The 12,871-nt window shown below is 41.9% G+C and overlaps 1 protein-coding gene across 3 annotated transcripts in view; it reads right to left on the minus strand.

Annotated features, from left to right (window-relative positions):
• The window catches only part of mtcl2 (microtubule crosslinking factor 2), a 137,785-nt gene that overhangs the window by 35,879 nt on the left and 89,035 nt on the right, over nt 1–12,871 (minus strand). For all 3 annotated transcript variants that reach the window (XM_060937930.1, XM_060937929.1, XM_060937928.1), the window contains exon 4: nt 560–622. In XM_060937930.1, the coding sequence (XP_060793913.1) occupies nt 560–622 (63 nt within the window). The remainder of the gene's footprint in view (nt 1–559; nt 623–12,871) is intronic.

The raw sequence follows: 12,871 nt of genomic DNA on the forward strand, positions 1-12,871 counted from the left end.
TGGCAGCGGGGGCGTGGTCAAGCACCGGTCTGTGACAGGAGGGCGGAGTTGGGGAAGGTAAGTGGCAGAATCGCTTCACCTGAGTGTCATTAACCTGTGTTTTGTGTGTTCTCCCCAGTAAACCGCCCTATTTAAGGAGGGAGAGCGAGAGCAGAGGGAGAACCGGACGAGACGCTGTGTGTGTGTGTGTGTCTCTCGCGCCAGTGAAAACTTGATTGCAACTCTGAAAAGTGTGGCAATAAAGCCGGTTTACAAACCTGATCTCTGTCCTGCCGTCCTCTGTGCTCCACCCACACGCGATTCACGCAACACAGACATTTTGTATAAAGTTTTTATTTATCAAATTTGCAAAAAATGAAAATGCTGTTTCTCAAAATCCAGTAAATGTGGAGAGAATAAAACAGTTATTCCACTCAATCTCGTCGTACACGGCTTACAGCTCATGTACGATTTGATTTTGTGGAATAACTGTTAAATATACTGTGCTAAAATGTATGAAATAATTACAGTTGTGTTACTGCATTATAATTTCATTAGTTATTGCTAACGTGCACTCTACCTGTGGTGACGTCTTCTTATCCGGTTTGCTGTTTGGCCTTGCACCTCGCTTTTTTAGAGAATTCTAGGAACGGAACACAAGAGAGAGAGAGAAATAAATTACAAACTGTAAAACCATGGAATAACTGCAAAAAAGCTCCCTCCATAAAACACACACCACTCCAAGCATTTCTCATCGCAGTCACAGGAATAGGGGCACAAAGGTACACTTGGCTATAGATCTAAAGTCATGTAAACAAAGGAACGGAGACGGAAATTAGGTGTGAATTATGGTTATAGCAGTAGATGCTGTCTTACACTGTAATGAACAGAGCGTGGCGGGGGGAGTAAAACACACACCCAAGCTTGCTGCAGTAGAAGATCTGCGGTTTCCATAGAAACCACCAACCCTTGTCTCACTGCAGAACAAGAGGGAATGCACTATCATCATAATACATGTCAGTGCAGACCAAAAAAAAAAAATCTAATATCCTGGACACTATAATAACATTAGAGTTATATGTTATTCAAATATGGCACATTTTGTAAATAATAATTATAATAATAAGGGAAGAGGGAAACGTACCCACAGGGGCCTTGAAGCATTCGGCTTACAGTAAAAGTGCAGCATTAAATCAGATTTCGAACCTTATTTTCTGGCAGAGAGCTGCACTAAAGCTGGCAGCAAAGCATTTTGAAACGGCACTAAACATTCATTTTAAAATCGATATGTTTATACTGAATGATAACAGACACACTGACTCAGTAGTAGATCTCTTTTAGCACCGTGGTGTCTGCAGAGTCGTTATGGGGCTAATGAGATTACAGAGAGCTAACACCATTAGTTACAGAGCTCCTGTAGGCCTCTTAAGGCTGCCTTTATACTTCTGCGTGCACGTCTGTGCAGGCAAGTCCGTATTAATGCACGTAACATGAGCGTATACTCTAGGAGGCGCTGTCGCAAGAATCACACCAGAGTTTACTTCGATACACGGCGAAGAAACGCTTAAACAAAAACAATCCCTGTAACCGAAATCACTCACTCGTTCACTACTCCCTACTCACTGTATAGGGAATTACTATATAGAGGGGGGCGGCACGGTGGTGTAGTGGTTAGCGCTGTCGCCTCACAGCAAGAAGGTCCGGGTTCGAGCCCCGTGGCCGGCGAGGGCCTTTCTGTGCGGAGTTTGCATGTTCTCCCCGTGTCCGCGTGGGTTTCCTCCGGGTGCTCCGGTTTCCCCCACAGTCCAAAGACATGCAGGTTAGGTTAACTGGTGACTCTAAATTGAGCGTAGGTGTGAATGTGAGTGTGAATGGTTGTCTGTGTCTATGTGTCAGCCCTGTGATGACCTGGCGATTTGTCCAGGGTGTACCCCGCCTTTCGCCCGTAGTCAGCTGGGATAGGCTCCAGCTTGCCTGCAACCCTGTAGAACAGGATAAAGCGGCTAGAGATAATGAGATGAGATGAGACTATATAGAGGACTATATAGTGAGCTCATTGGTAAAATGAAAAGACGCTTTCGGACACTACTCCGTCGCACAGTTAAAACGTGCCAGATCAGTCGGCTGGTGGGTTTTCAAAATAATAATTACACGCATGTATTTTTGTGATAAATCCATATTATGCTGAGCGTATTTCCCACATTAATAAATACAAAGTACTTTGTGTCTGCTGCATCTTTCAGTTCTTTTAAATCAAGGCTGAATACTTTCTTCTTTGCCGCTGCCTTTTATTAAATCAAATTCGAGGCTTTTGATTTGATTTCTTTCAGTGCGACCGCAATGCATGATGGGATATACTGTTTGTTTAGTAACCATCAGTTGTGCACTACTTTTCGTGATGCATTGTGGGATACCATGAGGGCACTATATAAGGGTGTAATAATTCTCACTATACATTCGGACAGCACTACAAATTGGCGATCTCACTATATAGTCCACTATATCGTGAGTAGGGAGTGATTTCGGACACAGGGAATGTGAGTTCCATGTTTATAATATATTTCAGCAATATTTCACAAGTTCAGAGTCACTCAATCGGTTTTCAAATATTTAGAATTTCAGTGCTCAATTTTGCTAATTTCAGTGGTGTAGTGGTTAGCACTGTCAGCTCACAGCAAGAAGGGTTCCGGGTTTGAACCTCACGGCCGACAGGGGGCCTTTCCATGTGGAGTTTGCATGTTCTCTCCGTGTTTGCATGGGTTTCCTCCCACAGTTCAAAGGCATGTAGGTTAGGTAAAATACCCAGCCGCTGGGGTTGCACAAGCTAGTGCATGTTTAGTGCCGGTTCCAAGCCTGGATAGATTGGGGAGGGTTGCGACAGAAACGGCATCCGGTGTAAAAACCTATGCCAAATCCAATATGTGGAACAGATCCGCTGTGGCGACCCCTAATGGAAACAAGTGAAAGAATTTCAGTGCTCACATTCAAGTTTAACATCCCGGCTACTCAGGGGCAGGCAAAGACAATCGTGTCTGGAATGTGTTGTGCTGTTTTGCTCCGATCTCACCATATCAACAGACCAGTGCGAAGGCAACTGGGAATTTTCAGCAGATTAATAAATATGTCTTTAACTATTGTTATTTCTTTAGCCGGAGTCTGCAGCAGGAGATACAAAACAACACAATACGCTCCAGGCTCAACTGCCTTTCTTGCCCCTGAGTAGCCCGGATGTTAAAATTGAATTTTTCGTGTTGAATTTTGCAGCCTGAATTTACCTGGTTGAATATGTGTACTGATTTTTTTTTTTCTTTTGGAAAACCTGGATTTTAAAATATGAATCTCTGAACACCGAAGAAAAGAAACCTTGAATTTATACAAGCATATGGTTTTCAACCTTACATTGTTTTCAACTTTATATACTGTGTATATAAGAATTCAGTCGCTTTTAAAATTCGACCCTTTTTTATTCAAATCTTTGTGACATTTTTTCCTTCAGTACAAGAAGACAAGAAGCCTTTACTTATCACACATGCACTCAAGCACAGACAAGCACTGTGAAATGCCTCCTCTGCATTTAACCCGCTTGGGGCAGTGAACACACACATGCAATGAACACACACACATACCCAGAGCAGTGGGCAGCAGTTGGGGGTTCGGTGCCTTGCTCATGGGCACTTCAACCCAACCTCAGCCCAAGGCCGGCGCATGTTAACCTAACCACATGTCTTTGGACCAGGGCTTTGAACCAGAATTTTTTTCCTATTGGTTCGTTCCAAACAGAAACGGAATTTTAACGTTTCCGGTTTTGGGTTCCACCATTAAATAGACGTTCCCGAACCGGTTAGAACAAAAAAATTTCGTTCCCGGAACGGTTAATTATGTTACCTGTCAGCTGTTTAACAAATGGCTATAAAGTTATGTCTCTGTCTCATCCAGCTTAAGCCAAATGTAGGCTAATTCTATTACAACCTTCATTAAATAAGACAAGAAATAATTCAAAACAATTATTATTTCAAATGTTGGCGATTTGGATTCTCAGTATGTCTTCCCATCTACACAAACAGAAAAAGTGCCAAAAATGAAAGAGAATTCGTTTAGTGTGTTACCAAAGGCTAGTCAGGCCCTATAGAGGGCTACCGCATGACGTCACCGCGCCGCGAGATTTTGTTAGGCGCCATATTGGAAGACCAAGTACACATCTATGCAAGTACATACATTCATAAAACAAACTACACCTGAAATGTAGCCAGGGCCGGTTCTGCCCTAATCTGGACCCGGGTGCAACATCGCGCAACCCCCCCCCAAAAAAAACAAAACACCAGTCTAAATCAGGACAACCATCACATAACTATAAACATTTTATATCAACTATTTTAACTAAATGGGCTATAATAAATAAGCCTGCAGGCAGCCACGGCGGGCTGCCTCAGAAAAGTAACCATTCAATGACAACTGAAAGCCTGCAGCCACGGCGGGCTGCCTCAGAAAAGTAACCATTTGTCCTACCTTAAAACTCGTTTTGCATTTTCTGCCTCCTTTTTTGTATTTTCGACCCTCCGTTTATTTTCTTTCCTTTTCTGAAAACCCGATTTGTGTCCAGACATTTTGTTCTGCTACCAACGAACTAACTCGTCAGGTCTCGTCTCTCGAGCCCGCGATGATTCCCGTGGGAAGGGCAACAACTGATACATTTTTACAAACAGCCAATAGGGAGGTTGCAACGTTCAGGCTCTTCTTTGCTCAGACACTCAGTAATGCACTTACTCACTTATTATCACGTGGAGACGTGATAGTAATCCATCTTCCCGCTCTCTCCATTCAGTCAGCGAACGTCACACAGGAAGTGAACCCCAGCGGGTCATAGAAATTTGCGCAGGAGGAGAATGACTTTTTTATTTGTAGGCTACGGAAACTTTGAGGAACGAAATAAAAACCAGTATTAACCGGTTACCATTATTTTTAATAAGCGTTTCTGTTCCGGAGCATAAAAAATAATAAAGTTTCTGGTTTCGTTTCTGTTCCATGTGAAATAGAAAAAGTTCCCGGTTTTCGTTCCTTGAACCGGTTCAAAGCCCTGCTTTGGACTGTGGGGGAAACCGGAGTACCTGCAGGAAACCCATGCAGACACGGGGAGAACATGCAAACTCCACACAGAAAGACCCCCGTTGGCCGCTGGGCTCGAACCCAGAACCTTCTTGCTGTGAGGCGACAGTGCTAACCACTACACCACTGTGCAGCCCAAAATAAAGCACCTCCTAAAGGACATCCTCACATTATTTGTCAGTGTCCCAATCATACTAATGACCATACCGTATATAACTCCGTATGTAACATGAGGTCAAATAACACCATTCTGGTGTAAATGGACCTTTAGCTCCTCTCAGGACGGCTCAACAATTTGTGATGTCATGACTCCCACACTCTGGGTTTCATCACCATGAAATTTAATAAGGGATCTGAAACCTAACACAGAAATTCATTTGTTCAGCTCAAGTCTGTTCATTCTTGCGCTTGTCACTGCTTGATAGAGCTGATGAAATGTCTCTTGCAAAAAGGTTTTGGATTAATTAACAAGAGTTCAACTCATCTCATTATCTCTAGCCGCTTTATCCTGTTCTACAGGGTCGCAGGCAAGCTGGAGCCTATCCCAGCTGACTACGGGCGAAAGGCGGGGTACACCCTGGACAAGTCGCCAGGTCATCACAGGGCTGACACATAGACACAGACAACCATTCACACTCACATTCACACCTACGGTCAATTTAGAGTCACCAGTTAACCTAACCTGCATGTCTTTGGACTGTGGAGGAAACCGGAGCACCCGGAGGAAACCCACACGGACACGGGGAGAACATGCAAACTCCGCACAGAAAGGCCCTCGCCGGCCACGGGGCTCGAACCCGGACCTTCTTGCTGTGAGGCGACAGCGCTAACCACTACACCACCGTGCCGCCCTTAACAAGAGTTCACATCTCAAATTCATAATCTTCTATTTTGACAATCAAACTGGAAACAACCCTATACTACACTACACTAGCAAGTCATTTATCGATGGATAACTGCTTATTTTCAACGTATGTACAAAACATCAAGATACAGTTTCAGAGAGAGCTGCAAGAGATAGCAAGCAACATTTGAACTGACATTTACTTAATTCTGTTTAAATCCAGTATCACAATTGACTCAAATGATTCTTCAGACCAATTCTGTGGTACATGTTCAGGGTTCTAACTAGGCCTTTTCAGCGTATCGAGCTGATACTCAATGTTTCCTTACCGCTACGCCCACAATATTGCCGACACGCCTGTAAAAGTTGCTGCTACACTAATAAAAAGACTTGTCAATGTTGAAAATGTGGTCTTTTGTTTAATTAACCCCGCCAACAGTAGTTGGAGGGGTTATTATTTTCACCTGTGTCAGTCTGTGTGTGTGTGTATCTGTCTGTCTGTCTGTCTGTCTGTCTGTCTGTGTGTCTGCAAGATATCTCAAGAACCAATGGATCGATTTGGACCAAATTTTGTACGTGTTGCCAATCACCCAGGAAGGAAACCATTACATTTTGGAGGTCAAAGGTCAAGGTCATGGCAGAACTTCGAAATTTTCGCCCAATGTATTTTAATAGGGAAAAGGCGGGGTTTGCACTCGTTAGAGTGTCCCTGTCTAGTTTTCTCTTGCTATCCCCATGTGGCAGCGACGGAGCGCCGCCATGCGAATGTTCTACATTCGGACATACTCCACTCCCCGCCCGCATAAGCACCCAGTGCATAGCTGCCCGAGTAGTTCCGTGTGGAGATAGTCACTGATCATGCTCGTCCGGTTTACCTCCTTCCTTACTCTGTGTTCACGGTAAAGTGCCATCCGTGTTAAAGGGGAACTGAAGTCATTTTTAAACTTGCTTAATTTCTTAATTAACGTGTTGTTCAATTACATTTTCGGTTTTAGTAACTTTATATTGTGACTCATATTGGCAACTAATTGCAATTAAATATTATACTTATCAGCCTATTCGGTTTTTAGCCATGTTGAATGTAGTTCGTTTGGTCCATGGCAGGCGTCGCTTATCCACGCGATCTTCACGAGACTTGTGCAAGACTTCGAAACATGAAGTGTCAGCCAGGTGTCAGCGCCGCCATTTTGAAAACTGTTTTCCAAACGAAATATTGCACAAAAACGAGTTTAAATGACGATTACTGCCTACTTTTTTCAAACTTTCCTGATTGCTATCAAAACAAACAACTTCCGGCTTGATCACGTCAGCATTCGAAAGAGAGCGTGCGCGTCTTTTGACAACGTTGGCAGATGTTGGTCGCTTTGATTTCCGCTGTACGTTTTACTTCCGTCCTATGATGTCTCGCACAGGTTGCAGCGAATCTCGTTTACGGCCATTGCTTTTACATATGGACTGATATATTACAGAGCATATTTCAAACACTCATAACTTCCTATAGCAGCGACAAAATAGCTATCAAAAATACATTCCGACATTTAATAAAATGAGAAATAAAATTTTGATCATGAAATATTTGCCTTCAGTTCTCCTTTAAGAGGTGTTTATGCGCCATGCATGTAATCCGTACCGGTCCCCGAGTTAGATTTGGAGAGTCATGTATTGTAATTGAATGGATAAAGTTGAAAATAAAGCTGACACTTGGTGAATATCAACTGGTTGTTTTATTATTATTCCATAAATATGTCACTAATATAGTTGAATATTAATTATAATAAGTCTTCAATCTAAAACAATCACAGCAACTTTTGGTAAAAAAAAAAATATTATTATTATTATTATTATTATTATTATTACTACCAAAAAAACAAAAGTGATTTTCAGCATGTAGAACCCCTGAGCTTTTGGGGACCTAAGGTGGCCCCTGAACCCCCAGCCGTTATGACTGGTGCCACTACGCTGATATTTTGGTCGAGTTAGAACCCTGATGTTGTCTGAAAATTGTTCAATTCACTGCTTATAACTTTGATTCCGATCTGCAATAAGTTCCTGTTTCATTTGCAAAATATAACCGTGCTTTCATCTTGTTCTCTCGTATATGACCTTTCATTCATGTGTATAGTGATATTTATGAAGAAAATAAAGCTTGAAACAAGGGATAAAGATTGTTGGTACCTCTGGTCAGTGTGTGTCGCTTGTACAGTTAGCTTGTATTGTGCTGATCTGCTACCAAAGCCTAGGGCGCAAGGGTTTAGCCAGAGACCTGTCAACCCGTCATTGTGACGCGCAGTTGCCAGTGTGTGACGGGCAAAAATCTGACATGACGGGAATTTTTTTCGTCCTGCCCATCACTACTTTTTTAAACATTTACTCTCTGATCCATTGTATATTTTAATTTCCATGGGAATGTTATGGAGATTTGACAACTCGGTTTCACTTTTGATGACGAGTAGTCATGGAAAAGGCCGACTGCCAGAATGCAGATATATCATTGGTCAATTGTATCACGTGACCAGTGCCGATTACGTTCACGCCAGAGAACAGGTGACTAGTCGGTTTCGTTTCAAGCTATTCCAAAGAAGAAAACAGATGATGGCGGAAATCATTAATATTTTTGCCTTGTTGAAAGAAACTGCTTCTGTTTCACATGTGGATCCTGTACAATCACCACCATGTGAATTGACGTCAACGTCAGAAAGCGAAGTGGAACAAGAAGAGCCTCCAAAGAAAAAAACTCGACAAGAGAAGAGCCCTTCAATTCCAAAGAAGAGAAAACAGACGAGGCTGTTTCCGAAACAAGCATGAAAATATGTATGGTAAAATTAAGTCTCATCTCATCTCATTATCTCTAGCCGCTTTATCCTGTTCTACAGGGTCGCAGGCAAGCTGGAGTCTATCCCAGCTGACTATGGGCGAAAGGCGGGGTACACCCTGGACAAGTCGCCAGGTCATCACAGGGCTGACACATAGACACAAACAACCATTCACACTCACATTCACACCTACGGTCAATTTAGAGTCACCAGTTAACCTAACCTGCATGTCTTTGGACTGTGGGGGAAACCGGAGCACCCGGAGGAAACCTACGCGGACACGGGGAGAACATGCAAACTCTGCACAGAAAGGCCCTCGCCGGCCCCGGGGCTCGAACCCGGACCTTCTTGCTGTGAGGCGACAGTGCTAACCACCACACCACCGTGCCGCCCCTAAAATTAAGTTATTAAATCAAATTTTGTTTACACTGTCTAAGCTCATTTCATGTTTTTATTGATGCTGCTATTGTGAAATATATGTTGACAGATGTTCTTAGTAAGCTAGATTGTTTTTTATAGAAACGGGTTCTGTCCGTCCGGTCACGTTTTCGTTTCTGGGCCATATCTTTAAAACTACTGAAGATATCTTCATGAAACTTTGTATATGTATCAAGCAACATGTGAACTGGTGCCTTTTGCTATTTTGGATTTTTGAAAAAAAGTCTTTTTTCAAATTTTTACATAAAAATAGATTTTGACTTAGTTTCTAAGAGCAATGCTTATTTCCGGAGCATATATCCAAAACTATTCATGATACAGTTAGTTTTTTTAGAATTATGGCGTGCTCTTTTTCCAATGGTTTAGAGTCTTTTTTTAGGTTTGGGTGCTCTTTAATCCAAGGTATTCTAGATCCACAGCCAAAAAAGAGAAAAATCTCTGACTAAGGCACTCCAGATTAAAATGTCTTTAATATTTTAGACAAGTCCTACATGGACAAATTAAAAACAAAGCCCACGCATTGGGCTTTGTTTTTAATTTGTCCATGTAGGACTTGTCTAAAATATTAAAGACATTTTAATCTGGAGTGCCTTAGTCAGAGATTTTTCTCTTTTTTGGCTGTGGGACTATTCATGATACAGATTTGAAACTTGGTATACATGTTAACAAGGTGATGTAGATGTGCCTCTTCATACTAAGAAATCTGAGAAACGTTAATTTTTCATGTTTCCATGGAAACAATTTCAGACTTAGTCTCTCAGGTTAGTCTTAGGGGTCGGTTTTGTTTCCGGAGCAGAACTTGAAAACTATGAGTGGTATGGACTTGAAAGTTGGTATATGTGTTGATTAAGTAATGTATAAATGCCTTTTGATACTAAGAAATGTGAGAAATGTCAATTTTTAGCTCACCTGGACCAAAGGTCCAGTGGGTTTATGCTGAGGTCAGTGTAAAGAGGAAGGGTTGGTTTCCTGCAGCAGAACTTGAAAAATGTGACAAATAATATCTTGAAACTTGGTATTTGGTATATAGGGCGGGGGATATAGATGACTCTGTCTTTTTGTTTTTATAGAGTTCATTTAAATAGTGTTGATGTTACTATTTTAGAAAAAAGTTAATGAAAAGAACGGCACATTCACTCCAATTGTTCGTGACTCCCACTTTTTCATTTCTGGCTAAGCCCTTGCTAGGACATAACATGCAATTTTTAAAAAAAAAAATTGCATTTGTCTTAGCTTTAGAAGCTACTACAAGTATAATTTCTCATTGAACAAACATTTTTTTAAATTTCTCTTTAGAAGAAAAAAAAATCGGGCACTTTGACAAACAACAGTAGCAGTTATTCCAAGCCTACAAGAGACAACCTTTAGTCCTGTTAGGAAATAATTCAATTTCAAAGCTCGTGAAAAAAAAAAGAGCTTGAGAGGCCCAGAGTGCTGAGTGTTGTGTTGAAAGAGCGCAGTTGCACTGACATTCCATTTCATGAGACAGAAGCCAGACGGATGGAACGAAAAAGCACGATTGTGCTGCACTGACTGCATTCTGAGCTGACTAGCATTTCAGATCGACCCTGATCTCTGGCAGCTCACAGTTCAGAACGATCTCTGCTCCACTCGTGTAGGACGAGTGATTCATCAATTTCCTGGAATGTTTCGTTAGTGTATGACTTTATCGTACATGTTTCTGCACATGCCTGCATGTGGGACTGGAGTATTACAGTCTGTGTTCTCCATAAACACACAAAGAATGAGACATGCCTCGTGTAAAAGATTAATCTCTGTTGTGTGGAGTGTAGAAAGATACTTCAGTTACTCTGCGTGAAAATAGTAACACAGCTATTTGTACTGAATTTGTTTACGAGGCAGAACAATGGCTGCCCTTTTCAGTAAAGCATTGTGTTCTTTTTAAATGTCCCTGCTCTCTTTCCACTGAGTAGAGTGGGCAGAGTGAGGGATGAAGCACACTTATTAAACCACGCTTCTTGTGTGTATTACAGAGAGGAAGAAAGAGAGTAGAAGATGGGTCAAGATAGGGTTGGGCGGTATCCAAATTTTGATACCTTTAAACTGTCTCTGTGTTTTCCCGGGGTATACGGTATTACCGAGAAAAAAATAATATTTTGTTTCGGCCTACTGTGTAACGTGCGCCTATGCCTCAAATGTACTATTTAAAAGCAGCATAGCGAATTGTGTGCATTGTGGTATGGATTAAGCAGCAAAGCGAATTTTGTGCATTGATGAATGGATTAAGAGATATTTCAAAGCATCACGCAACTCTTCCTTCATCTTGAAAATTGCATTCAACTGTCGTTTACACATGTCTGCGTTGAAACGCCATTTGCAGCACTATTTCACCTACTCCATCAAAAAAAAGTACACGATGAGCAGGATCATACCCTTTCAAGCATGGGAAATAAAAAAAAGAAAAAGAATCAACCAACACCCAAGTCCGTTTAGACTGCGCGATAAACCATATTCTTCAGCGCAAATGAGGCGAACCTAATTCAAATGCGTGATAGCTGCACAAGGCAAAATCATATGGGCCCACGTCATGCCATGGCGGGGAAATTAATAATCAAATGGCCTTACCTTGCTTAAAACGTTGTCTTGATCACATAACTCCTTACAATTATTCCACTTAAATCCATACGGTTTAACACACCCAACAAAGATAGCAAGCGCATTGCTAATTCCCACCAGAAACCTAACAGTTTACGCTACGATGTTTTCTTCCGTTTCTTCAGTAGATGACATTTCAAACGTTTATTACCCACATCCCAAATGTCATACGTTATATTATTTTACCTTGTTGTTACTCATGTAACCTACTCAAAACACAACTCATTGGAGAGATCTCGTGGAAGTGGAGTACCCCAGGCTATGGTGTGCCTTAGGGGACATATTAGATTTTTCGTTTGGTTTGAAACCAAAATACTGCCACACTGCCGATGTTGTATTTTTTTTTTGCCACTAACTCGTTATCTTGACTTGCCATCTTTCAACCGCGGTCTCAGTCTCTTTTTTTAGATAGGACAGTATAGAGAAACAGGAAATGAGCGGGGGAGAGAGAGAGACGGGATCGGGAAATAACCTCGGGTCGGAATCGAACCCGGGTCCCCGGATTTATGGTACAGTACCTTAGCCATCTGAGCCATGACACCCCCGGTCTCAGTCTCTTGCGAAGCTTTCCGTCAGACTCCAAATGTCACGCAGGGTTGCCATGGTAACGACATAAACAACCCTGCACGCGATGAAAACTTCTTTAGGAAATTGATAGAATTAGTGAAAATACGATCACACAGTTATTCGGGATGATCTTCAATTTATTATTTTATATTATGACCTCATGTACTCCATATTTATTTAGATATTATATATTTTTTTAAAATGACGGTAATGAGACCGATACCGTTGGTACTTTTGGATACCTCGGGATACCTTCTTACCGTAATACCGCCCAACCCTAGGTCAAGACAAACATTTACATAATGTTTCCTTAATATGACAATATGAGAGGCAGGGAAAGACTGTGTGTGTGTGTGTGAGAGAGAGAGAGAGAGAGAGAGAGAGCACTCTCGGTTTCTCTTTCCCCCTCGTCCTTTCGATATTCTGAGTACTTTTGTAATCCCGCACCTTCACGGTACATGCAGCATTTAGTTACAGACAGAGTCAGAGAGACAGCTGGAGGCTCGACGAG

Source organism: Neoarius graeffei, chromosome 13 (genome assembly GCF_027579695.1).
Source record: "Neoarius graeffei isolate fNeoGra1 chromosome 13, fNeoGra1.pri, whole genome shotgun sequence".
Lineage (NCBI taxonomy): Eukaryota > Metazoa > Chordata > Actinopteri > Siluriformes > Ariidae > Neoarius > Neoarius graeffei.